Source organism: Bombyx mori, chromosome 10, assembly GCF_030269925.1.
Source record: "Bombyx mori chromosome 10, ASM3026992v2".
NCBI lineage: Eukaryota > Metazoa > Arthropoda > Insecta > Lepidoptera > Bombycidae > Bombyx > Bombyx mori.
This window is the reverse complement of record NC_085116.1, coordinates 5,659,696-5,687,034: the sequence shown is the minus strand read 5'-3', so window position 1 is coordinate 5,687,034 and position 27,339 is coordinate 5,659,696. Positions and strand designations below refer to the sequence as shown.

Genomic DNA, 27,339 nt, shown 5'->3' with positions numbered 1-27,339 from the left:
CGGATGGATTCACCCTGGTACAGAAGGGTAAGAAGCGTGCCGCGGAGTCTCGAGCTCCCGCGGCCGCTAAAATTAGCAAAGCCGTGAACGCGTCGCGCCCCCGCCCTCAGACTCCCGTTGCGCCCCCAGCCCGTGCCACTCCGTCGCCGCGTCCGGTGGCACAAAATAAAACCCAGACCCCTCCCCCGGTTATCCTTCAGGAGAAGGCAGCTTGGGATCGAGTTTGCCTGGCCCTTAAGGCCAAAAATATAAATTTCACGAATGCCCGTAACCTCGCGAACGGCATTCAAATTAAGGTTCAAACACCCGACGACCATAGGGCCCTCTCTTCTTACCTCCGTAAGGAGCGTATAAGTTTCCATACGTATACGCTCCAGGAGGAGCGCGAACTCCGCGTTGTAATACGCGGAATCCCTAAAGAGTTAGATGTAGAGCTCGTAAAAGCCGACCTGTTAGAACAAGGCCTACCAGTGAATTCTGTGCACCGTATGCACACCGGTCGCGGTAGGGAGCCATATAATATGGTTCTAGTCGCTTTCCAGCCTACCCCCGAGGGTAAGAAAATCTTTAACACACAGACCGTCTGTAGGCTCTCTGGTATCGCTGTCGAAGCCCCCCATAAAAAAGGCACTCCTAGCCAGTGCCATAACTGTCAATTGTACGGGCACTCTTCCCGTAACTGTCACGCGCGCCCCCGATGTGTTAAGTGTTTGGGCGATCACGCCACGGCCCTCTGCGCTCGCGATCAAAAAACCGCGACGGAACCGCCTAGCTGCGTCCTGTGTCGAACACAGGGTCACCCCGCGAATTACCGTGGTTGCCCCCGAGCCCCTAAAATAAATCGCCGCGTCGCCCGCCAAAACCGCCTCCGAGCTTCCGGCCCAGACATCAAAGCCTCGGCACCCTCTGCGTCGCAGGCTAAGCCAGCGTTCGTTCCGGCGGCGGTGCCCAGTGTCTCGGCCTGGGCAAAACCGCTGCCGTACACGAACACGGCTACAACTCCCTCCTCCGCGATTCGTCCCGCCCCCGCGACTCGTCCCTCTCCCGCGACTTGCCCTCCGACCGCGTCCGACAATCTCGCTTTAGCGATCGACTTCTTTCAGTCGATCAACTTTGAGCGCGTCAACGCTTTGGGCGACGCCATTCGCGCTGCCTCCACTGCACAACACTTTATCGCCGTTGTGCAGGAATACGCCGACGTATACGCGTCATTAAATACGTACGTCCTCCCCTCACTCCGCCGGTAATCAATGGCGTATATAAGTAGAATAAAGCCCCTATCCGTAACGATAGGATTTTTTAACGCTTACGGTCTCGCAAATCAACGTGATCAGGTTTCTGACTTTTTGCGTGACCACCAAATTGATATCTTTTTAGTGCAGGAGACCCTACTTAAGCCCGCGCGCCGTGACCCTAAAATCGCGAACTATAACATGGTCAGGAACGACAGGCTCTCTGCCCGTGGTGGTGGTACCGTCATTTACTATAGAAGAGCCCTGCATTGCGTCCCGCTCGATCTTCCCGCGCTCGCTAATATCGAAGCATCAGTGTGCCGAATCTCACTGACGGGACACGCGCCGATCGTTATCGCGTCCGTTTATCTTCCACCGGATAAGATCGTTCTAAGCAGTGATATCGAGGCGCTGCTCGGTATGGGGAGCTCTGTCATTCTGGCGGGCGACCTAAATTGTAAACACATCAGGTGGAACTCACACACCACAACCCCGAATGGCAGGCGGCTTGACGCGTTAGTCGATGATCTCGCTTTCGATATCGTCGCTCCGCTAACCCCGACTCACTACCCGCTAAATATCGCGCATCGCCCGGATATACTCGACATAGCGTTATTAAAAAACGTAACTCTGCGCTTACACTCGATCGAAGTAGTTTCAGAGTTAGATTCAGACCACCGTCCCGTCGTTATGAAGCTCGGTCGCGCTCCCGATTCCGTTCCCATCACGAGGACTGTGGTGGATTGGCACACGCTGGGCATCAGCCTGGCTGAATCTGATCCACCATCGCTCCCGTTTAACCCGGACTCTATCCCGTCTCCTCAGGATACCGCTGAAGCCATAGACATCTTAACGTCACACATCACCTCGACATTAGATAGGTCATCGAAACAAGTTGTAGCGGAGGACTTCCTTCACCGCTTCAAATTGTCCGACGATATTAGGGAACTCCTTAGAGCTAAGAACGCCTCGATACGCGCCTACGACAGGTATCCTACCGCGGAAAATCGTATTCGAATGCGTGCCCTACAACGCGACGTAAAGTCTCGCATCGCCGAAGTCCGAGATGCCAGATGGTCTGATTTCTTAGAAGGACTCGCGCCCTCCCAAAGGTCTTACTACCGCTTAGCTCGTACTCTCAAATCGGATACGGTAGTAACTATGCCCCCCCTCGTAGGCCCCTCAGGCCGACTCGCGGCGTTCGATGATGACGAAAAAGCAAAGCTGCTGGCCGATACATTGCAAACCCAGTGCACGCCCAGCACTCAATCCGTGGACCCTGTTCATGTAGAATTAGTAGACAGTGAGGTAGAACGCAGAGCCTCCTTGCCACCCTCTGATGCGTTACCACCCGTCACCCCGATGGAAGTTAAAGACTTGATCAAAGACCTACGTCCTCGCAAGGCTCCCGGTTCCGACGGTATATCCAACCGCGTTATTAAACTTCTACCCGTCCAACTCATCGTGATGTTGGCATCTATTTTCAATGCCGCTATGGCGAACTGTATCTTTCCCGCGGTGTGGAAAGAAGCGGACGTTATCGGCATACATAAACCCGGTAAACCAAAAAATCATCCGACGAGCTACCGCCCGATTAGCCTCCTCATGTCTCTAGGCAAACTGTATGAGCGTCTGCTCTACAAACGCCTCAGAGACTTCGTCTCATCCAAGGGCATTCTTATCGATGAACAATTCGGATTCCGTACAAATCACTCATGCGTTCAACAGGTGCACCGCCTCACGGAGCACATTCTTGTGGGGCTTAATCGACCAAAACCGTTATACACGGGAGCTCTCTTCTTCGACGTCGCAAAAGCGTTCGACAAAGTCTGGCACAATGGTTTGATTTTCAAACTATTCAACATGGGCGTGCCGGATAGTCTCGTGCTCATCATACGGGACTTCTTGTCGAACCGCTCTTTTCGATATCGAGTCGAGGGAACCCGCTCCTCCCCACGACCTCTCACAGCTGGAGTCCCGCAAGGCTCTGTCCTCTCACCCCTCCTATTTAGCTTATTCGTCAACGATATTCCCCGGTCGCCGCCGACCCATTTAGCTTTATTCGCCGACGACACGACTGTTTACTATTCTAGTAGAAATAAGTCCCTAATCGCGAAGAAGCTTCAGAGCGCAGCCCTAGCCCTAGGACAGTGGTTCCGAAAATGGCGCATAGACATCAACCCAGCGAAAAGTACTGCGGTGCTATTTCAGAGGGGAAGCTCCACACGGATTTCCTCCCGGATTAGGAGGAGGAATCTCACACCCCCGATTACTCTCTTTAGACAACCCATACCCTGGGCCAGGAAGGTCAAGTACCTGGGCGTTACCCTGGATGCATCGATGACATTCCGCCCGCATATAAAATCAGTCCGTGACCGTGCCGCGTTTATTCTCGGTAGACTCTACCCCATGATCTGTAAGCGGAGTAAAATGTCCCTTCGGAACAAGGTGACACTTTACAAAACTTGCATAAGGCCCGTCATGACTTACGCGAGTGTGGTGTTCGCTCACGCGGCCCGCACACACATAGACACCCTCCAATCCCTACAATCCCGCTTTTGCAGGTTAGCTGTCGGGGCTCCGTGGTTCGTGAGGAACGTTGACCTACACGACGACCTGGGCCTCGAATCAATTCGGAAATACATGAAGTCAGCGTCGGAACGATACTTCGATAAGGCTATGCGTCATGATAATCGCCTTATCGTTGCCGCCGCTGACTACTCCCCGAATCCTGATCATGCAGGAGCCAGTCACCGTCGACGCCCTAGACACGTCCTTACGGATCCATCAGATCCAATAACCTTTGCATTAGATGCCTTCAGCTCTAATACTAGGGGCAGGCTTAGGGACCCCGGTAACCGTACTCGTCGAACTCGACAAAGAGGTCGACGTGCAACCTAACCCATGCATCAGCCCGCTGAGTTTCTCGCCGGATCTTCTCAGCGGGTCGCGATTCCGATCCGGTAGTAGATTCATTCGCGAAACAATTGCTCTTGAGTTGTTAGGTCTCCTTCGGAGGCGCTCGGGCAGTTGTTAGCAAATCCCACCCCTCTTGGCTGAGCCTTTGCTCGCCCACCTGTCCTGGTGAAACTGGAAAGGCCTTCGGGCCACCAGTAAACTTTCAATCATAAAAAAAAAAAAAAAAAAAAAAAAAAAGAACTGGTTACGTCCAAAGATTTCAAAACCTAAATGCCGCCACCTAGATACATACGTTCTAAGCTTCAGTCCTATAGTACAACGGCTGCCCCACCATTCAAACTGGAACACGTTACTGCTTCGCCGCAGAAATAATCGCGGTGGAGATATCTACTTGTGCAGGTTTGCAAGACCCTACCACCAAAACTTTATATGAATTAGCTCTTCGGATGTGGTAATGATACTGAATTCATTTGTTGATTTGTTTCTTTTTGGGGTTTGACTTAGTTTATGAAGCAATTTCTCGTAGTAATCTCAATTTCACTGAATTCTAAAATTATAAGTCTTCGGCACTAGAATATTGATAGGTTATGTCATTATTGATTATTTGTTATGTCATTAAAAACTATGGCTGCAGCACGATTAAAATCCAGACACTGAAACTATAATAAAAATGTAATGTCTTTCGCATTAAATAATTCATGTTTGTCGTGAAAAGCATCTAATGGTCGTACCACCTGATGCTTGGAACCAAGTTAAAGTAACTGAAATTCTCGAACTAAATTTCGAGAAATTCCTTTACAAATATTAATCTTGTAACAATAAAAGAACACATTAGGTATTTTACTTGTGATAGGTATAGTTACATAATATTTGTAGATAGGGACCAGCGAAAATTATTGATTTTTAACTTCAGGCTTACGTTTTTTATTCTAAACTACCATTTACAAGGAGCTCACTGCTCATTTAGTGATAATTTTTTTTTTCTATTGCTTAGATGGGTGGACGAACTCACAGCCCACCTGGTGTTAAATGGTTACTGGAGCCCATAGACATCTACAACGTAAATGTGCCACCCATCTTGAGATAGAAGTTCTAAGATCTCAGTATAGTTACAACGGCTGCCCCATCCTTCAAACCGAAACGCATGGACGCGTGGACTCACAAGAGGTCCTACCACCAGTAATTACGCAAATTATAATTTTGCGGGTTTGATTTTTATTACACGATGTTATTCCTTCACCGTGGAAGTCAATCGTGAAAATTTGTTGAGTACATATTTCATTAGATTAATTGGTACCCGCCTGGGATTCGAACACCGATGCATCGCTCACCACGAGAGCACCGAACGTCTTATCCTTTAGACCACGATGTCTTCATACACACAAATAGTTACCGGAGCTGATAGACCGAACATGGCAGTGCGGATGTGATTATTCACATTAGGACTTATCGAAAGCCCCTATCGTAGTGTTTAACAGCTGTTCCAATCCTCACATAGTAATTCACTACTGCTTCCCGGCAAAAATAGGCAGAACATATGTGTCTCTACCCTTACGCGCTCATAATGCATGCTACCGCAATTACCCGGATATAATAATTGCTAGGAAGTCGTCGTGGCCTAAGGAATAAGACGTCCGGTGCATTCGTATCTAGCGATGCACCGGTGTTCGAATACCGCAGGCGGGTACCAATTTTTCTAATGAAATACGCACTTAAGAAATGTTTACGATTGACTTCCATACTGAAGGAATAACATCGTGTAATAAAAATCAAACCCGCAAAATTATAATTTGCGTAATTACTGATGGTAGCACGTCTTGTGAGTTCGCACGGGTAGGTACCGCCATCCTGCCTGTTTCTGCCGTAAAGCAGTAATGCGTTTCGGTTTGAAGGGCGGGGCAGCCATTGTACTGTTACAAGTGAGACCTTAGAACTCATGTCTCAAGGTGTCATGTCTATGGGCTCCGGTAACTACATAACACCAGGTGGGCCGTGAGCTCATCCACCCATCTAAGCAATAAAAAACCAAAACCCCGGATTGATAACTTTGAAATACGATAAATAGTATCTATTATATTAATATCTAAAAAAAAGATGAAAATTTCTGTATTAGCGTGATCTATAAACATATAATTCTTCTATCACGGATCGTTTGGAACCTCTGGGTCTGCGGAGGGACTTCGATTCCCTCTGTATTTTGTACCGTATGTTCCATGGGGAGTGCTCTGAGGAATTGTTCGAGATGATACCGGCATCTCGTTTTTACCATCGCACCGCCCGCCACCGGAGTAGAGTTCATCCATACTACCTGGAGCCACTGCGGTCATCCACAGTGCGTTTCCAGAGGTCTTTTTTGCCACGTACCATCCGGCTATGGAATGAGCTCCCCTCCACGGTGTTTCCCGAGCGCTATGACATGTCCTTCTTCAAACGAGGCTTGTGGAGAGTATTAAGCGGTAGGCAGCGGCTTGGCTCTGCCCCTGGCATTGCTGAAGTCCATGAGCGGCGGTAACCACTCACCATCAGGTGGGCCGTATGCTCGTCTGCCTACAAGGGCAATAAAAAAATAAAAAATAAAAATCCGATATAATAACGATTTCTTAAAGCTCTCCCTTAACTAATCACTTTTAATTGATTGACGGTTTCGTGCTACGGTCACGATATGTGCTTTGCTTTACTTGGTAGCCTCATTATTTACGTGACATTGACCTCATTTTGATTCTTCATAACTTGCTCTGTAAACAAGATCGGTATGTTAGGCACGCGATTGCTGTTGCCTTATGTTATGTACTGTTATCTTGGCCCTTCAAACTGAATAGATAGCATCGTTGTAGGAACTTGCCATGAGCCCTCATTGCCCACGAAGGTAAATACGATAACTATGTACTCTCCCACTATTACTGTAGACTGTTATCGACAGGACGGTATGTGGAGAAAACTTTTAGACAATACGACCCATCGAATGGTGACTGGTTACCGTGACTTATTGACATTAGCATTGCCAGCACAGCTAAGAAGCTGCCTATTGCTGAGGACTTGCTCTAAATCTCGTTTGAAAAGGGACATGCCATATAAGATTGTGGCGATTTAAAGTCTCATCGAAGATCAAAAAGAAAAATCACAATTATAATAGAGACCAGCTTAAGGAGACCATAACATAATTCCAATAATTATGCTTAGATAATACTCGTACATGTTGATTTGAGATTGATTTTATTACGTAGCGCTTTTCCTACATCTTTGAAAAGTTATTGATGAACATTATGTACAATAATTATTTGGCATAACTGACACCAGTGCTAAATATGAAGCTTGTGAAGCTAAATGCGTAGCTGTCAGCACACTAGGCATGTAAGATGCCATATTAGGTCATAAATATAATCCATTGTTTGAATAAGTTAATTAACTTATTTAAAACAATAAGATAACAGGCTAGTTATCCTTTGTAAGACGCCCTATTTTTATCAGAGGCTTTAACTTGGCTTGCGTCAGTTTAATCCATTAGCGCATCGCGACGCAGCCTTCGCGGGTAATTGCATTACTTTCAACTAAAATAAGTTAACTTTATAATTTACGATAAATTAAATTAGATGCCAAGATTCGAACTAAATTGTTGAGATTCAAATCAGTGCTTTTAAAGCGGATTTTTTTTTCTAACATTTTACAACGACTCCTTGCACTAACATTAACACGTTGACTGCCATGAAGATCACTGGTGCCCTATGTTGCGCAGTAATTATGTCGATTTTTCTCTTCAATCCTCGTACTAAGGCGCTAGAATAATTAGTAGACTTTGGGAAAGACGAAACCGAAGATACTGAGAATGAATCTATTTCTAAGAGACCTAAAAGACTAAAACATACATTAACAAACAAAAGAAGGTAAAGTTAGGCAATCCAGGTGGTTATAACATAAATCGATATAACTACTTCAGTGCGTAGGGCGCCGGTGACCTACATGGCAGTCAACATGCCTACATGGAAGTCGTCGTGGCTTAAAGGATAAGACGTCCGGTGCATTCGTATAGAGCGATGCAACGGTGTTCGAATCCCGCAGGCGGGTATAAATTTTTCTAATGAAATACGTACTTAAAAAATGTTCACGATCAATCGACCGACTTCCACTGTGAAGGAATAACATCGTGTGATAAAAATCAAACCCGCAAAATTATAATTTGCGTAATTACTGGTGGTAGGACCATCCCTCCTATTTCTGCCGTGAAGCATTAATGGGCTTCGGCTTGAAGGGTGGGGCAGCCGTTGTAACTATACTGAGACCTTACAACTTACATCTCAAGGTGGGTGGCGCATTTACGTTGTAAATATCTATGGGCTCCAGTAACCATCTAAGCAATAAATAAATAAAATGTTAAACTCTATGTAGTTGGCAAAATTTCTAAACTACCCTCAAAACTTCTATTTCATAATAATAAGAGTAGAGTTTTATATTATAGAAGAAATAGTCGTAGTTACTCAAGAAGGCTTTAGAAGTTGATAGGGAAGCCCGAAAGTGTTGTTACCATCTTCCAGCCCGGTTTGAAAGATGCTGTTGTTATTATTAAAACAAAATTGAAGAGTTGAACCTCTTGTTACGCAGTATGGTAACCAACAAACACCAGGTGGGCCCTGAGCTCATACATCTACCTAAACATTATAAAAATGTAAAAAGCAGTTGAAAGAGGTTGGAGTTTTGTGCCCGTATTATTTCAAAAATAGAAGATAGAATATTGGCATGTAAGATCCTCTGACGGCTTCTGTTTCACTCAAGGCTTAACGCCGAAGAATACCTAAAAATAAACGTGGAAGTAAAAATAAAGAATAGTTTAAAAAACTAACAAAATACGCTTTTATAGAAAATCCAACTAAAAAATAGAAAATAAATTTGAATTAAAAATAGTGTAAGAAAAATTATTTTATTGTAAGTAAGTAGTAATATTCATAAAATATTTATAACAACTTATACCATAAATATTTATAACTACTTATGCCATAAATATTTATAACTACTTATACCAAGCACCCCACGCTTTCTTTACAATAAAATCATTTTTTCTTACACTATTTTTAATTCAAATTTATTTTCTATTTTTTAGTTGGATTTTCTATAAAAGCGTATTTTATTAGTTTTTTTAAACTGTTATTTATTTTTCAATTTTTATTTCATTTTCAATTTTTTATTATTATTAATTGTCATCGATCCTTAATAAGTATACCAAATTTCGAGTTAATCCGAAGTTTTGAAGGGGGTCAAAATCATGTTCAAAGATTCCGTTACAAACATACATACATACGTCTGAAGCTAATAAAAGCGTAATTAAAAAAATAAAAATCTAATTACGTTTCGCTTTGCATTCCACTTCAATTGAAGTTTTCTCTTTGAAAATTTATACGGAGTGCTTTCCTTTAATTGAATATTTAAAGATATTCGGATCGGTACAATCTGAGCAAACGCATGTTACTATCTTCGTGTCTTTTATAGAAAAACGATAACGTTTCGGCTTAGTAGCAAAAGAACAGCTTCTAGAACGATGTACCTCAAGCAATTAATTGTGATTTCTATATATTAATACGTGAAGCAAAAACTTTGTATCCCTTTTTACGAAAATTGCGAGGACGGAGGAGTATGAAATTTTCCACACTTATAAAGAATATAGAGAAGAACACACAATGCTAATTTTTTTTTTAATTATGCATAAAAGATACATTACATCAATAAAGAAAACATTACACACACTACATACCATGTATTTGACGCACACACGCATGCATTCTATTTATTGTCAAACTTTTGTTCTTGACGTCTGTGGTCAAATTGAGAATAGATCAAATATTGTTTGTCTTTATTAATATTTTTTTTTATAGTGTAGCCTTGGCAAAATTTGTGATTATAGAAGTATAAAATACAATCATAATAGTGTACAAACTTATTATAAAATTTCAATTAATTATAGTCGAATTTCGTCTACTGCGGGACCTCTAGTATTATGAAATATATCTTGGGAAATAATGCTGTTCTTGATATTTGAATTTTAAAAGCTATAATTTAAAACTAATGCTCTAGCTAATGTTGGCAAATTCTCTCAGGTTGAGCCCGTGAGCTCATTTACCCGTCCGTGCTTAGCAGGAATAGCCCCTTAGACTGCCAGCGGATAGGTAGGGAAAAAAATTCACAGTCAAACTTTGCTCTATGTATCAATCTAAGGTTTGATTGATAGTGCAACAAGGGACGGGGTAAAGAATATGCCTTATAGCCGAATGTTGGTGTTTAATTTCTTGTAACTTTTTTTCAGCCAGATCCTGTATATGGATCAGCATTCGTACCAAGTTCCAACAGACTACAATAGAAACATTCCACCAGGTATGTGTATTCGCTTTTTTTTTTCTTATAATAAAATTAGTGCTATCATCTTATACCTTTAAACGAGCAATTCACATATATTAATATATACCTATATAATCTGAATCTCGGAAACGGCCCCAACGATTTTCATAAAATTTAGTATACAGGTGATTTCGGGGGCGATAAATCGATCTAGCTACGATTTATTTTCAGAAAATGTTGTTTTATTCGTGTTTTCAATAATCAACCCTTCCCGACATCTATTGGCGAATAATAAAACAATTTTTCTTAATTGAGAGCAACTAACCGCTTTAAAGACACAACAAGATGGCGTTATCAAAAAAAAACCGAGTTATAATAATTCGTGTACGTTAGTTGAGGAAATAGGTCTCACACAGGGTTATTGCGGTTCTGCCTATGAATCTTTTCAGTGGACCAACAATATTTGAATACCTAGTTAGGCGTTTTGATAAGTATACCTTTCACCTAAATATCAAATATGTATGCACATGCAATATGTATGCGTTTGAAAAAAAAAACTTGATCAAACACTCTTTTAAAGTGTGCTGTGAAATATTATTTAATTCATATTATTATAATTCGTGTCATTGATTTAAAGATCTTTATAGCCACTTCACCTTTTCTGATCCAACCCTCTAAAAATACTAATAAAGGTTTTAATAAGATCTGTAATTTAAAATACAATCGGACTATTCGTTTTGCGGCATCTATGTTTACATAAATTTTCAAACAAAACCATCATAACAATAATCTATTCTTCACTTTATTAGCGTAATTATTAGGTATAAATTATAGCTGTGGTAATAGTATAGTTACAACTGTAACGACCTAGTATATATAACCCTGCAGTCTATTTATGGGAACGGCAATATTTTTAGACACGGATTTTCGTCACGCGTCAGATATCGAGTGAGGTCGCCAGTCCGGGCCATCCACTTTAGGCCGGAACTTACGCAGCGTTTCGACTTTACCCCACTTTAGTCAATTTATTAAACAAAATAAATGATGATAGTAGCCGAAAAGTGGGTGATGTTCTTTCAACAAAATTCACCACCATCCATTAAATTTGATACAAAAAATTGTTGCAAAGCATTTTTTTTGCTATTGTAATAAATAAATAAATTCTCACGTTAACTCGTTTGATTCTACTGAAGAAGTGATGCGCTGTGTGTGTGTGTGTGTGTGTGTGTGTGTGTATTTTTTTTGTAACACTATAAATCGAGAATATGAAGACAAAACAACTGTAAAAATAATAATATAGCAATAGGCACTATTAACTAAAAATATACAGTATTCATTATTGTGTACCAATTCTATTTATGTGGGTATGTTTTAATTATGTAGCATTCTATAACGACATTTATCATGACCTGAAAGTAAAAAACTTGATTCGCTCAGTGCGATAGAGAAATTAGTGTGCTTCTCAACAATAGCTATACCGCTTACCCGCTTTGTGAGCCCGCACCGGTACGTACCATCATCCTGCCGATTTCTACCGCGAAGCAGTAATTCCTTCCGATTTGAAGGGCCCTTGTACTATAGAGCCCTAGAACTCATGTCTCAAAGTGGTCGGAGTAATTTACGTTGTTAATGTCTGTATGCTCCGGTAACGGCTTCACACCATATGGGCAGTGAGCTCATTAATATATCTAAGCATAGAAAAAAAAATCATTATTTAGAAATCATTTTCACGTAAAATAACCCACATGGTATCTTACTGAAATCGTGATAAAATTACATAATCTGGTATTTCTGTTTAATGAGTTGTTACGTACAAAACTACATTTAGTGTACTACATAATATATCAAAGCATTTAACATTAATTTAAAAATAAATTTGGCAAGCCATCTTTCAACGGCTGATGTTTAAAAGAGCAAGCATAATATAAAAAGTAACAAGCCACTAAAATATATAAATTTATTGGTGAACTAATTAATGAGGTGTGTTGCAAGACTAATGTTTTATTTCTGCTCCGAAACATTCACGCCTTTTGCTTCGAGTAGTAGGACAGTCATTATTACATCTTTTTGAATTACTTAAATGAGTCTACAGCTCATAGACTCCGCACTGTAAATATCGCCACCCACCTTGAGACATAGGTCAAAATTTCCATTACATGGTATGACGGTTGTCCCACCAACCAAACAAGTACACGTGATTGTTTAGCAGCGGAAATAGGGAATATGACGATTTATTTATTTATTGCTTAGATGGGTGGACGAGCTCACAGCCCACTTGGTTACTGGAGCCCATAGACATCTACAACGTAAATGCGCCACCCACCTTGAGATTTAAGTTCTAAGGTCTCAGTGTAGTTACAAACGCTGCCCCACCCTTCAAGCCGAAACGCATTACTGCTTCACGGCAGAAATAGGCGTGGCGGTGGTAACTACCCGTGCGGACTCACAAGAGGTAATACCACCAGTAAAAAACGTCAACTAGTATGCAATTATGTGCCCGGATGATAACTTAGCATCAACTGCGCCATGATATCCTCTGCCCACCTAAAGCAATACTTGACATTCATATTCTAATTGATAGATAGTTCACGGCTTCGTTCAATAACGTAGCCTTTCAGTTCTAAATCTAGTCTCAATGCTACAAGCAGACATAGGGGCTATTAAAAAATTCCATTCCTAATCTAATTACGTTTTCCATTTTTGCAGGTAAAAACACTACAGTGTACATAGGCGTCAATATCATCCGAGTTTCTGGGGTCGATGAGAACAAACAGGTAATTACCTGAGAGCCTGAAATGCTCTCACTTTAGTACAAGTTGTGAAATCAATTAATAAAAAAATTAAAATTTGTAAAGACGCTTGGCACGAATCATGCATCATTCATCATCATTACTAATTTGTTTCATCATGAAGTAATGATGCCAAATTGCTGGTGGATTCCTAAACATTTATATCAATGCATAATGAAATATGTAGTAAAGTGAAATTGTAAATAGTAAAGTACATAGTTAAAAAATGTAACAAAACCTTTTGTAAGCACAGTACAATTAGCTTTCTTTCTCATAGCACTAAGACGACATTTAAAACAATTTTCTATATATGTATATAATATCGCTCTATTTTTATTCACTAAAACGGATAGATAAGTCCTGAGTGAGTCCATGAGTCCTTACAGCTCATGTCTCAAGGTGAGTGGCGGCATTTACGTTGTAGATGTCTATGGGCTTCGGTAACCACTTAACTCCAGGTGGGCCGTGAGCTCGTCCACCCACCTAAGCGATAAAAAAAAGATAAACTCACAAACTGCAACACTCAGTTTGGGGCAAAAATAATCAAAGCATCCCCTATCAATGGTTTTAAAAACATATATCTCAGAATACTTTGAACATATCTATTACAATTATATTTCTTTGGTAAAACGTTTGAAATAAAATAAAAAATTATATCTGGAATTTAAAATTGTAAAAAATACTAACTTTTTTAATAACAAAAACTGTATTTTCTAATTATATTCGCTCTTTTTTTTCGCTACCCTCAAATTTGCATTTAACTGTGTAATTTTTTCGCGCAAATTTAAGCAATTTAAAATACAGTGCGTTCTTATTTCGTTATATTCATACTAGCCAAAATGAACAGCAAGCATTCTTAATTTATTTCAGGAGATAACACTAGACGTATTTCTGCAAGTGTCATGGACGGAAGATCGATTGAACGTGCCGCATCGGGTTCCGTTCATCGACCTGCCGTGGGAGTTCAGGCAGCTCATCTGGACGCCGGACCTGTACATCTGGCAGCTACAGACCATGAAGATACTGTCCGTCCTACAGGAGATGGCTTCGCTCAGACTCTACGCTAACCGAACCGTCACAGTCAGTATTGGGTCCGTCGATTTCAATTTGTAACTTTATTGTTAAGAATTTCTAGTTCGATCCCATAATTAAAACTGACACCAAAGCAATATTCAAATTCTACGTAAAATTTCATGTTATACATGACAGCGTTATTTTAACACAAGATCGAATTTCATAAAAAGAACTCACTTTATAACTAGTAAAACTCGGCCGACTTCGTTGTGGCTATGAAGAAATAATATATATATTTTTTTAACTATTTGCCCACTATATGTCGTAAATAGAGGATTTTTATCAAAAACCTATCCACAAGATCAATCAGCGACAATATAAAGCCCTCACTTTTTTTTTCCTACCTAAGCTGATGGTCTAGACTCTAGAGCGACCATATCAGCGTCACCGGGCTAGTAAGTGAGCTCACAGGGCTCAAACCGAAGTGTTACTAACACTGGCCCTAGCAAGAGCAGTCCTTCGCAGAATCTACCACCGGATCGGAAACGCGACCCACTGAGAAGATCCGGCGAGAAACTCAGTGGGCTGTGTCTATGGGTTAATTTACTCGTCGAGCCCTTCGTAGCAAGCGACGGGTTTGACGAGGACTGTGACCGATGCTTGAGGTACCTAAAAGCACCGTTAATGGATCGGGAGGATCCGTAATGACGTATTCAAGGCAGCCCGCAAGAACGCCCTCAGAAACGGTCTACGTATGAATAAAATACGAAAAAATAAATTATTAAAATATTAATTTAAAAGATGCCGTTAAGTAAACAAGATTAATTTACTGCTTCACTACCGCCCTCAAATGTATGAACATCAAACATTTCAGTTATTATTCATTCTAAGCGCCTCTGTAAAATCATCTCGTTAAAATAATTCACCATAGTAATTGGAGCCTTTCAGAAGCTTGAACAGTTAAACTGATTAAAACATCTGGAAATGCTTGACGCCGGTCATTTGAAGTCTTTAATGGTTGCTCGTGTGTAAACATAACAATATAAAATTATCGCACGTACCTACAAAGCGGTGCTAAAACAAAATTTTGTGTTAAAACGAAAAATTATTGTTTCAGTCAAACGTTTTTTTTTTTTTTTTTTTCAAATTATCTTTTCGCGAAATCCTAGTTGTGCACTGTTATTTTCTAAGTCACAACATTGACGTAAGCTAAAATTATTAATGTTACCTATATTTTGAATATCTTACGCCGCTACGCTGCAATGAGATAACCCAATAATCCGAACTCACATTACTTTTAACGCTACCAAAAATACTGTCTATATTTTACCCACTGAAATGTGCTCTGAGTATATTTTATGTGATCTCGACTTTTTTTAACATCGCATCACCAATGCCGGGAATGTAGTTTTTCCAAGCACTCTGACATTGAATTTTTCTTTTTATGAGAATCGTTAACGCTAAACAGCTGGTCTGTGGCTATAGCCCCTGACGTTGGTAGTGATCATAAATGATGGGCAAGTTTGGGCAAAGTAACAAGAAAGCTATACGTCATATCATTTATAAACCATAGAAAAACCGTCATTTTTGATAATAAACGTAAATAAGCACATTCGTCCTTCACCAAAAATATTTTTAATTTTAATAAAAATTATCTTTCTCTGTTTTTAAATTCTTAATCGTGTTGACATATTTCCAATAGTAAAACAACAATTCATAATTCTGTTGCCATTCCGATAGAGGCACCCGTCACGTGCGGACGTGCTCATCGTCCACTCGATCGCCCGGTCTTTGTTCGCCCGGCTTTTGTTAGCCCGGCCATTGTTCGCGCGGCCTGTGTTCGTGGTACATCTGCCGACTAAGTGCTCTTTCTGGAAGTTTTTATTTGTTTTGTTTCCTTTTGTTGTTTCTGTGTTCGTGGTACATCTGCCGACAAAGTGGTTTCCTGCAAGTATTTATTTGTTTTGTTTCTTTTCGTAATTTCTGTTTTGTTGTGCTTTTTCTTTGTCCTGTAGTAATCGCGCCGCATTGCCACCTGTGTTCAATAGAACCGCTCAGGTCCGAGAAGTTGGGGCCTCGCCGCAAGGCGAGTGTTTTCAAGACCCGGGGCCGCCCCACCTGGGTACTCAGCGATCATGGACGCTGTATTCGCGGAATTCCTCCGACTTCGCCACCCACAGCTCGCCTCGGAGTTTTTGGCCTTCAAGGCCAATCACACTGCGAGCCCTCTCGAGGACTCCGCCGCGCTCGCTGCTCCTGCGTCGCCTGTACCTGCGTGCAGAGCTTCTGCATTGAGCACCGCAGCCTCTGTCGTGCCTGCCGCTCCCGTGTCGCCTATACTGGCGAGAAAAGCTGCTGCGTCGTCCGCCGTGACCATCGTTTCAGCTGAGCGATCATCCGCGGCCTCCGTCGCGCCCTCTAAAACACCTACACTTGCTCGTAGGTCGCCTGCACCCGCCTCCTCGTGCTCCGACTCTGACTCGGACATGGAGGTCGACCTCGCCCCCGCCTCATCGACGGATGGATTCACCCTGGTACAGAAGGGTAAGAAGCGTGCCGCGGAGTCTCGAGCTCCCGCGGCCGCTAAAATTAGCAAAGCCGTGAACGCGTCGCGCCCCCGCCCTCAGACTCCCGTTGCGCCCCCAGCCCGTGCCACTCCGTCGCCGCGTCCGGTGGCACAAAATAAAACCCAGACCCCTCCCCCGGTTATCCTTCAGGAGAAGGCAGCTTGGGATCGAGTTTGCCTGGCCCTTAAGGCCAAAAATATAAATTTCACGAATGCCCATAACCTCGCGAACGGCATTCAAATTAAGGTTCAAACACCCGACGACCATAGGGCCCTCTCTTCTTACCTCCGTAAGGAGCGTATAAGTTTCCATACGTATACGCTCCAGGAGGAGCGCGAACTCCGCGTTGTAATACGCGGAATCCCTAAAGAGTTAGATGTAGAGCTCGTAAAAGCCGACCTGTTAGAACAAGGCCTACCAGTGAATTCTGTGCACCGTATGCACACCGGTCGCGGTAGGGAGCCATATAATATGGTTCTAGTCGCTCTCCAGCCTACCCCCGAGGGTAAGAAAATCTTTAACACACAGACCGTCTGTAGGCTCTCTGGTATCGCTGTCGAAGCCCCCCATAAAAAAGGCACTCCTAGCCAGTGCCATAACTGTCAATTGTACGGGCACTCTTCCCGTAACTGTCACGCGCGCCCCCGATGTGTTAAGTGTTTGGGCGATCACGCCACGGCCCTCTGCGCTCGCGACCAAAAAACTGCGACGGAACCGCCTAGCTGCGTCCTGTGTCGAACACAGGGTCACCCCGCGAATTACCGTGGTTGCCCCCGAGCCCCTAAAATAAATCGCCGCGTCGCCCGCCAAAACCGCCTCCGAGCTTCCGGCCCAGACATCAAAGCCTCGGCACCCTCTGCGTCGCAGGCTAAGCCAGCGTTCGTTCCGGCGGCGGTGCCCAGTGTCTCGGCCTGGGCAAAACCGCTGCCGTACACGAACACGGCTACAACTCCCTCCTCCGCGATTCGTCCCGCCCCCGCGACTCGTCCCTCTCCCGCGACTTGCCCTCCGACCGCGTCCGACAATCTCGCTTTAGCGATCGACTTCTTTCAGTCGATCAACTTTGAGCGCGTTAACGCTTTGGGCGACGCCATTCGCGCTGCCTCCACTGCACAACACTTTATCGCCGTTGTGCAGGAATACGCCGACGTATACGCGTCATTAAATACGTAAGTCCTCCCCTCACTCCGCCGGTAATCAATGGCGTATATAAGTAGAATAAAGCCCCTATCCGTAACGATAGGATTTTTTAACGCTTACGGTCTCACAAATCAACGTGATCAGGTTACTGACTTTTTGCGTGACCACCAAATTGATATCTTTTTAGTGCAGGAGACCCTACTTAAGCCCGCGCGCCGTGACCCTAAAATCGCGAACTATAAGATGGTCAGGAACGACAGGCTCTCTGCTCGTGGTGGTGGTACCGTCATTTACTATAGAAGAGCCCTGCATTGCGTCCCGCTCGATCCTCCCGCGCTTGCTAATATCGAAGCATCAGTGTGCCGAATCTCACTGACGGGACACGCGCCGATCGTTATCGCGTCCGTTTATCTTCCACCGGATAAGATCGTTCTAAGCAGTGATATCGAGGCGCTGCTCGGTATGGGGAGCTCTGTCATTCTGGCGGGCGACCTAAATTGTAAACACATCAGGTGGAACTCACACACCACAACCCCGAATGGCAGGCGGCTTGACGCGTTAGTCGATGATCTCGCCTTCGATATCGTCGCTCCGCTAACCCCGACTCACTACCCGCTAAATATCGCGCATCGCCCGGATATACTCGACATAGCGTTATTAAAAAACGTAACTCTGCGCTTACACTCGATCGAAGTAGTTTCAGAGTTAGATTCAGACCACCGTCCCGTCGTTATGAAGCTCGGTCGCGCTCCCGATTCCGTTCCCGTCACGAGGACTGTGGTGGATTGGCACACGCTGGGCATCAGCCTGGCTGAATCTGATCCACCATCGCTCCCGTTTAACCCGGACTCTATCCCGTCTCCTCAGGATACCGCTGAAGCCATAGACATCTTAACGTCACACATCACCTCGACATTAGATAGGTCATCGAAACAAGTTGTAGCGGAGGACTTCCTTCACCGCTTCAAATTGTCCGACGATATTAGGGAACTCCTTAGAGCTAAGAACGCCTCGATACGCGCCTACGACAGGTATCCTACCGCGGAAAATCGTATTCGAATGCGTGCCCTACAACGCGACGTAAAGTCTCGCATCGCCGAAGTCCGAGATGCCAGATGGTCTGATTTCTTAGAAGGACTCGCGCCCTCCCAAAGGTCTTACTACCGCTTAGCTCGTACTCTCAAATCGGATACGGTAGTAACTATGCCCCCCCTCGTAGGCCCCTCAGGCCGACTCGCGGCGTTCGATGATGACGAAAAAGCAGAGCTGCTGGCCAATACATTGCAAACCCAGTGCACGCCCAGCACTCAATCTGTGGACCCTGTTCATGTAGAATTAGTAGACAGTGAGGTAGAACGCAGAGCCTCCTTGCCACCATCGGATGCGTTACCACCCGTCACCCCGATAGAAGTTAAAGACTTGATCAAAGACCTACGTCCTCGCAAGGCTCCCGGTTCCGACTGTATATCTAACCGCGTTATTAAACTTCTACCCGTCCAACTCATCGTGATGTTGGCATCTATTTTCAATGCCGCTATGGCGAACTGTATCTTTCCCGCGGTGTGGAAAGAAGCGGACGTTATCGGCATACATAAACCCGGTAAACCAAAAAATCATCCGACGAGCTACCGCCCGATTAGCCTCCTCATGTCTCTAGGCAAACTGTATGAGCGTCTGCTCTACAAACGCCTCAGAGACTTCGTCTCATCCAAGGGCATTCTTATCGATGAACAATTCGGATTCCGTACAAATCACTCATGCGTTCAACAGGTGCACCGCCTCACGGAGCACATTCTTGTGGGGCTTAATCGACCAAAACCGTTATACACGGGAGCTCTCTTCTTCGACGTCGCAAAAGCGTTCGACAAAGTCTGGCACAATGGTTTGATTTTCAAACTATTCAACATGGGCGTGCCGGATAGTCTCGTGCTCATCATACGGGACTTCTTGTCGAACCGCTCTTTTCGATATCGAGTCGAGGGAACCCGCTCCTCCCCACGACCTCTCACAGCTGGAGTCCCGCAAGGCTCTGTCCTCTCACCCCTCCTATTTAGCTTATTCGTCAACGATATTCCCCGGTCGCCGCCGACCCATTTAGCTTTATTCGCCGATGACACGACTGTTTACTATTCTAGTAGAAATAAGTCCCTAATCGCGAAGAAGCTTCAGAGCGCAGCCCTAGCCCTAGGACAGTGGTTCCGAAAATGGCGCATAGACATCAACCCAGCGAAAAGTACTGCGGTGCTATTTCAGAGGGGAAGCTCCACACGGATTTCCTCCCGGATGAGGAGGAGGAATCTCACACCCCCGATTACTCTCTTTAGACAACCCATACCCTGGGCCAGGAAGGTCAAGTACCTGGGCGTTACCCTGGATGCATCGATGACATTCCGCCCGCATATAAAATCAGTCCGTGACCGTGCCGCGTTTATTCTCGGTAGACTCTACCCCATGATCTGTAAGCGGAGTAAAATGTCCCTTCGGAACAAGGTGACACTTTACAAAACTTGCATAAGGCCCGTCATGACTTACGCGAGTGTGGTGTTCGCTCACGCGGCCCGCACACACATAGACACCCTCCAATCCCTACAATCCCGCTTTTGCAGGTTAGCTGTCGGGGCTCCGTGGTTCGTGAGGAACGTTGACCTACACGACGACCTGGGCCTCGAATCAATTCGGAAATACATGAAGTCAACGTCGAAACGATACTTCGATAAGGCTATGCGTCATGATAATCGCCTTATCGTTGCCGCCGCTGACTACTCCCCGAATCCTGATCATGCAGGAGCCAGTCACCGTCGACGCCCTAGACACGTCCTTACGGATCCATCAGATCCAATAACCTTTGCATTAGATGCCTTCAGCTCTAATACTAGGGGCAGGCTTAGGGACCCCGGTAACCGTACTCGTCGAACTCGACAAAGAGGTCGACGTGCAACCTAACCCATGCATCAGCCCGCTGAGTTTCTCGCCGGATCTTCTCAGCGGGTCGCGATTCCGATCCGGTAGTAGATTCATTCGCGAAACAATTGCTCTTGAGTTGTTAGGTCTCCTTCGGAGGCGCTCGGGCAGTTGTTAGCAAATCCCACCCCTCTTGGCTGAGCCTTTGCTCGCCCACCTGTCCTGGTGAAACTGGAAAGGCCTTCGGGCCACCAGTAAACTTTCAATCATAAAAAAAAAAAAAAAAAAAAAAAAAAATTCTGTTGCCAAATAACATCACGATCCACCATTAAGTGGATACTAAACCCCTTAGGCGCCCCAATCAGAATAAATATGGAAACATAAAGTCGAATGAAACATTGCCAACACCACTTACCATTTTCCCTGAATTAGTCAAATACGTTTTTTTCATCGCATATGTAGGCAGCCGAGCATATGGATCATCTGATGGTAAGTGGTTACCGTCGCTCACAGACGTCAGGAATGCCAAGGACACAGCCAAGTATCTGCCTACCATAAAATACCATACGTGGAATACATTGGGGAAATCAAGATATTTTTCAGCTGTGTAAATGATCTCACATTTCATCTCGATGTAAGTGATTGCCGAAGCCCATAGGCTAAACAACATATAAATTCCACCCACCATAAGTCATGAACGCTCAGTTGTAGTATATTTATCCCACACTTTAAGCTGAAACACTAAGACTACTTCACGGTAAAATAAGCCAGGACCTGTGCAGACTGACAATACGACCTGCCCCAAGTAAATGTCAGTTGGCATCACGATGATATAATACATAGAGCCTGCACTGCTGTGGATTGTCTGGTGAATACAGGGAGAGATGTGTATTCAGTGAATATTCAGAAAATTTATAAATACAAAAATCCCTTACAGAGCGACAATAACAATCAAATGCGACATGGACTTCGTGCTGTATCCGTTAGACGTGCAGAACTGTGACATCGACTTCGGTAGCTGTAAGTCTAATACACAACTAAATCTGCTTCTAAATATTAAAATAGATAACAGAATAAATATGTACCGCTCGAGCAAACGACCTCATTTCGAATATCTATACTAATACTAATACTAATAATATTATAAAGAGGAAAGATTTATTTGTTTGTTTGTATTGAATGGGCTCCGAAACTACTGAACCGATTTGAAAAATTATTTCACTGTTTGGAAGCTACACTATTCCCGAGTAACATAGCCTATAATGTTTTTGAAAAAAATTAGTGATTCTTACTAAAACTCCAATAATGTAACCCAAGGTGTAAAAAAATTACTTAAAATATTCTTTATATCGCGTGCCCTGCGAAAACTATTGATGATAGAATAAAATAATGTACTACGACTTTATAGAACACACTAGCGACCCGCCCTCGCTTCGCTTCGGAAACATTAAAACACACATGAAACCAAAAAAAAAATTAAAAAAAAGTAGCCTATGTTCATCAGGGACAATGTTGGCTTCTAATGGAAAAAGATTTTTTCAAATCGGTCCAGTAGTTTCGGAGCCTATTCGAAACAAACAAACAAACAAATCTTTCCTCTTTATAATATTAGTATAGATAGCGACCCGCCCTCGCTTCGCTTCGGAAACATTAAAACACACATGAAACCAAAAAAAAATTATAAAAAAATAAAAAAAGGTAGCCTATGTTCATCAGGGACAATGTTGGCTTCTAATGGAAAAATAATTTTTCAAATCGGTCCAGTAGTTTCGGAGCCTATTCGAAACAAACAAACAAACAAACAAACAAATCTTTCCTCTTTATAATATTAGTATAGATAGCGACCCGCCCTCGCTTCGCTTCGGAAACATTAAAACAAACATGAAACAAAAAAAAAAAAAAAAAAAGTAGCCTATGTTCATCAGGGACAATGTTGGCTTCTAATGGAAAAATAATTTTTCAAATCGGTCCAGTAGTTTCGGAGCCTATTCGAAACAAACAAACAAACAAATCTTTCCTCTTTATAATATTAGTATAGATAGCGACCCGCCCTCGCTTCGCTTCGGAAACATTAAAACACACATGAAACCAAAAAAAAATTATAAAAAAAATTATAAAAAAAATAAAAAAAAAGTAGCCTATGTTCATCAGGGACAATGTTGGCTTCTAATGGAAAAATAATTTTTCAAATCGGTCCAGTAGTTTCGGAGCCTATTCGAAACAAACAAACAAACAAACAAATCTTTCCTCTTTATAATATTAGTATAGATAGCGACCCGCCCTCGCTTCGCTTCGGAAACATTAAAACAAACATGAAACAAAAAAAAAAAAAAAAAAAAAAGTAGCCTATGTTCATCAGGGACAATGTTGGCTTCTAATGGAAAAATAATTTTTCAAATCGGTCCAGTAGTTTCGGAGCCTATTCGAAACAAACAAACAAACAAATCTTTCCTCTTTATAATATTAGTATAGATATAGATAGCGACCCGCCCTCGCTTCGCTTCGGAAACATTAAAACACACATGAAACCAAAAAAAATAAATAAAAAAAAATAAAAAAAAAGTAGCCTATGTTCATCAGGGACAATGTTGGCTTCTAATGGAAAAAGATTTTTTCAAATCGGTCCAGTAGTTTCGGAGCCTATTCGAAACAAACAAACAAACAAATCTTTCCTCTTTATAATATTAGTATAGATTATTATTAACAAAAAGCGATAGCATATGTCTAACTATTATAGTGTTCTTTTATTTTTAAAAATAAAACGTCTAATATCGTTGAAAATGTCTTTTTTTTTTATTGCTTAGATGAGTGGACGAGCTCACAGCCCACCTGGTGCTAAGTGGTTACTGGAGCCCATAGACATCCACAACGCCACCCACCTTGAGATATAAGTTCTAAGGTCTCAAGTATAACGGCTGCCCCACCCTTCAAATCGAAACGCATTACTGCTTCACGGCAGAAATAGGCAGGGCGGTGGTACCCACCCGCGCGGACTCACAACAGGTCCTACCACCAGTAATTTTTTTTTGTTAAAGACCCGAGCGGAGCCGGAGCGGGCCGCTAGTTACTTATAAAAACACACTGCATGTTTTCGTTTGCGTTGAGTTAAAGAATTCTCAACCGATTTGAAGAGTTATTAAAAAGCTGAAACGTATAACTCAATGAAAACAATTGCGAAAACTTTTGATGTAGGTACCTACTCAAATTTTATTTGAGTTTCAACGTCAGAGAACGTTTCGTCTACACGCCACGTCGGTCATTTGTATTAATACAGTCAAAACAGCGCAGTTTGAAATCTAAAATTATATTATAATATAATGTATTCTACGCAATCATATTAATAATGTGGACAGACAGTTCTGGGGATGATTATTCTACTTACTTACTTATTGCTACTTACTTATTAAGGACCGATGACAATTTTTTAAATATTTAAAAATATTTTAAAAAAAAATTGAAATTTAAGTAAAAAATTAATAATAGTTTAAAAAACTAAAAATACGCTTTTATAGAAAATTCTACTAAAACATGAAAAATAGTCGCTTTCTTTTTACAATAAAATCATTTTTTCTTACACTATTCAAATTTAGATTTATTTTCTATTTTTAGTGGGATTTTTATAAAGGATAAAGGATAAAGGCGTATTTTTTTTGTTTTTTTAAACTACTAATTATTTTTTTACGGTTTAATGCCGCATCTTTCATTGTCATTAAACGTGACGTGACGTCGTCCATTACCGCGAAAACCATAGATTATACACTTAATATATGCAAAAACTGTTAAGTATTCGAAACTTCGGAAATAATATAATACGAGTATTATAATACAATTAAAAAAGCGAGATTAAGGCGTAGTAAAGTAATTTTAATTAGATTTAAGTTTATTCTCTTCTTTTTTTTGGCAGACAAGTACACAACTGAGGATGTTCGGTTCGAGTGGAGAGAGGTGGCCCGGTGGCTAGGTCTAGGTCCAGTCGGCAACGAGCGGAGCGAGTTCCGCCTCCCAAAATACGTAGTCACTTTCGTCACGGCCAAAAGTAATCATATTCACATATTTGGTGAAGGTAAATGTATATTTATTGCTTTGCGCTTATGTTTGCGCCTTGTATTTTAACAATGTACCCATTAAAGCAGTCGTGTTGCTATATGCTGGCATGCCGCCCGCAGTGCGGGGCGCGGATGTACTTATTCCATTACTACTTTAGTTATTTTGCGGACAATTTATTTATCATACCTACTGTTTTTTGATTGAAACGGTGCCCGTTTATTTTGACATCCGTGCCTTGCACGATATTCCTTGATCGGAAATATCTGAAATGCTCTGTGTCTGTACCTATTGCTATCGTGTCTGCATTTGTTTTTGTTTATTATGTTTTGGTGTTGTTGTGAACGTTTGCTTTGTGCTGTAGGAATGTATTATATAAGCCGCGCCAATAAAGAAACGAATCTAAAATGGCGGCAGCGATCATGCGCTCTCACTCTAAACTATTGCTGTCTTTAGTCGCACACGGCGTACTGCATGCAAAAAAATAATCAGTTCTGACTTTTTTGTTGAGGTCGAGTTTTTTCACTTTCGAGTTGTGCGACTTAGATGACTGGCAGCAAAAGTGTCTACGCAAGTTGTATCCCAGATGAGACACCTCCCCCTCTGCCGGGGCATAAAGTAAAGTACATTCTAATTTGTATTTTTATATTTTTTTACAATAAACAACGTTTTCTTTCTGTCTTTCTTTTTATTTGTTGACCCTACCATCTGTCAGTGCAGGTACATAGACGCCATTTTCGATTCGTTTCTTTATTGGCGCGGCTTAATTATTCGTTACACAAAATCTGTGAAGGAAGATGTTACGTCTAAGCTGACATGTAGTTAGATTTGTTCATTTAGGCATGTTTCTAGGCGAACATTCCGCGGCGCGAATGCAGATAATACTATCACGAGAACTCAGGAGCTACCTGTTGGAGAGCTACCTGCCGTCCTCGCTGTTCGTCATCATATCCTGGGGCAGCTTCTGCGTCATACCAGAAATCGTCCCGGGACGAATGGTGCTTCTGGTTACGACACTTTTGTCTTTAGTCACCATGTTTGATACTGTCAGGTAAAAGAAGCATGGTTAATAATTCGAATTAAAATACTTTACTCTCTTAAATTTTATTTGTGCGTAAATCAATAAATTATATTAGGAATACTTATTCTAATTTGTCTTTAATTCATTAAAATAGGCGTAATGTAAAGGAAACGTCGTATTATTTATCTATTTATTTATATGCGTAATTTCTTCAGTAGAACGATGGATGCAGTTGAAATAAGCCTATACCGAATGATAATCAGAAAATATTCTAGATTATAAAAAGGAAATTTACGGTACCTATTTAAAAAATAGTAACCAGTTAAGTTACTATTTTTTTTATTGTCCTTGTACCTAGCCACCTGATGGAGAGTGGTTATTGTCGATTATCAAGCAACGCCAAGGACACAGCATAGCTGCTGCCTAGTTTCCGAAACTTAAATCAGTCGAAACTGCCACGTTTGTTTCAAACTACTACGACAGTACAATAGTACCTTGGTACATGACATCGTAATCTTGTCGACCCCCCTAATTTGTTTTGTTTGTAAAAATTTGTTAAGGCCATCTTCAATTTCCAGTACGAACTCACCTGACGCATTGGAACTGAAATGCATCGAGGTGTGGCTTATATCGTGCACGATATTCGTATTCCTGGCATTACTAGAGTATTTCGTGGTGCTCTTTGGCATCCGGTACGACAAAAGCTGGAGCCGCCGGCGACAGGACCTGCGCAGAGCGGCCTCTGCAGCCCAACTGGGACCGCCGCCGCTACACATCAACCATTTGCAGGTGGGGTACAAACCATTATTATTGTTAAGAGTAAGATTAACGCCATCTATCGCCGAAGAGCAGAATCGAGAATCAAAGAAACTAGTAACATCGAGAACGCTCGAGAATTACAAAGCCATCTATTGACATAGCGGAAATACACTTCGAAGCTACTCGACTTGCCCAGAATGTTCTCGATAAATCTAGGGATGTATCGACGATAAAAGCGTTGCAGAGATGGCACGAACGCAGTTAGTAAGCGATTCTACGCGAAGCGAAACAGCGAACGGATCACCTGAAGCGAAACGGAAAAAGTGAATTGAGAATTTTAAAGTATTTGTTAAGTGTTCTAAGTGCCAATACAGTTTCAATTTGTACTTCGGCAGAATTTTTATTTATCCCGAACCTCAGCGCGTAACATTACCCCAGGATAAGGCTTAAAATAAATCTGATCCGAAATTTTGGAAGACTAAGGATAAGGAAGGTACCGCCACCTTGCCTATTTCTGCCGTGAAGCAGTAATGCGTTTCGGTTTGAAGGTTGGATCAGCCGCTGTACTGTAGAAACTGCGAACTTAGAACTCATGTCTCGAGGTGGGTGGCGGCATTTACGTGGGTGTCTAT

The 27,339-nt window shown here is 42.5% G+C and overlaps 1 protein-coding gene across 4 annotated transcripts in view; it reads left to right on the top strand.

Moving 5' to 3' along the window:
* LOC101739650 (gamma-aminobutyric acid receptor subunit delta) overlaps positions 1-27,339 on the top strand; it is a 53,454-nt gene that overhangs the window by 20,824 nt on the left and 5,291 nt on the right. For 2 of the 4 annotated variants that reach the window (XM_021350805.3, XM_012693947.4), the window contains exons 2-8: positions 10,441-10,508; positions 13,179-13,246; positions 14,132-14,352; positions 21,821-21,903; positions 24,788-24,946; positions 25,780-25,978; positions 26,527-26,737. In XM_021350805.3, the coding sequence (XP_021206480.1) occupies positions 10,454-10,508; positions 13,179-13,246; positions 14,132-14,352; positions 21,821-21,903; positions 24,788-24,946; positions 25,780-25,978; positions 26,527-26,737 (996 nt within the window). In that variant the 5' untranslated portion in view covers positions 10,441-10,453. The remainder of the gene's footprint in view (positions 1-10,440; positions 10,509-13,178; positions 13,247-14,131; positions 14,353-21,820; positions 21,904-24,787; positions 24,947-25,779; positions 25,979-26,526; positions 26,738-27,339) is intronic. The other 2 variants (XM_062670499.1, XM_012693948.4) reach the window with 2 other exon arrangements.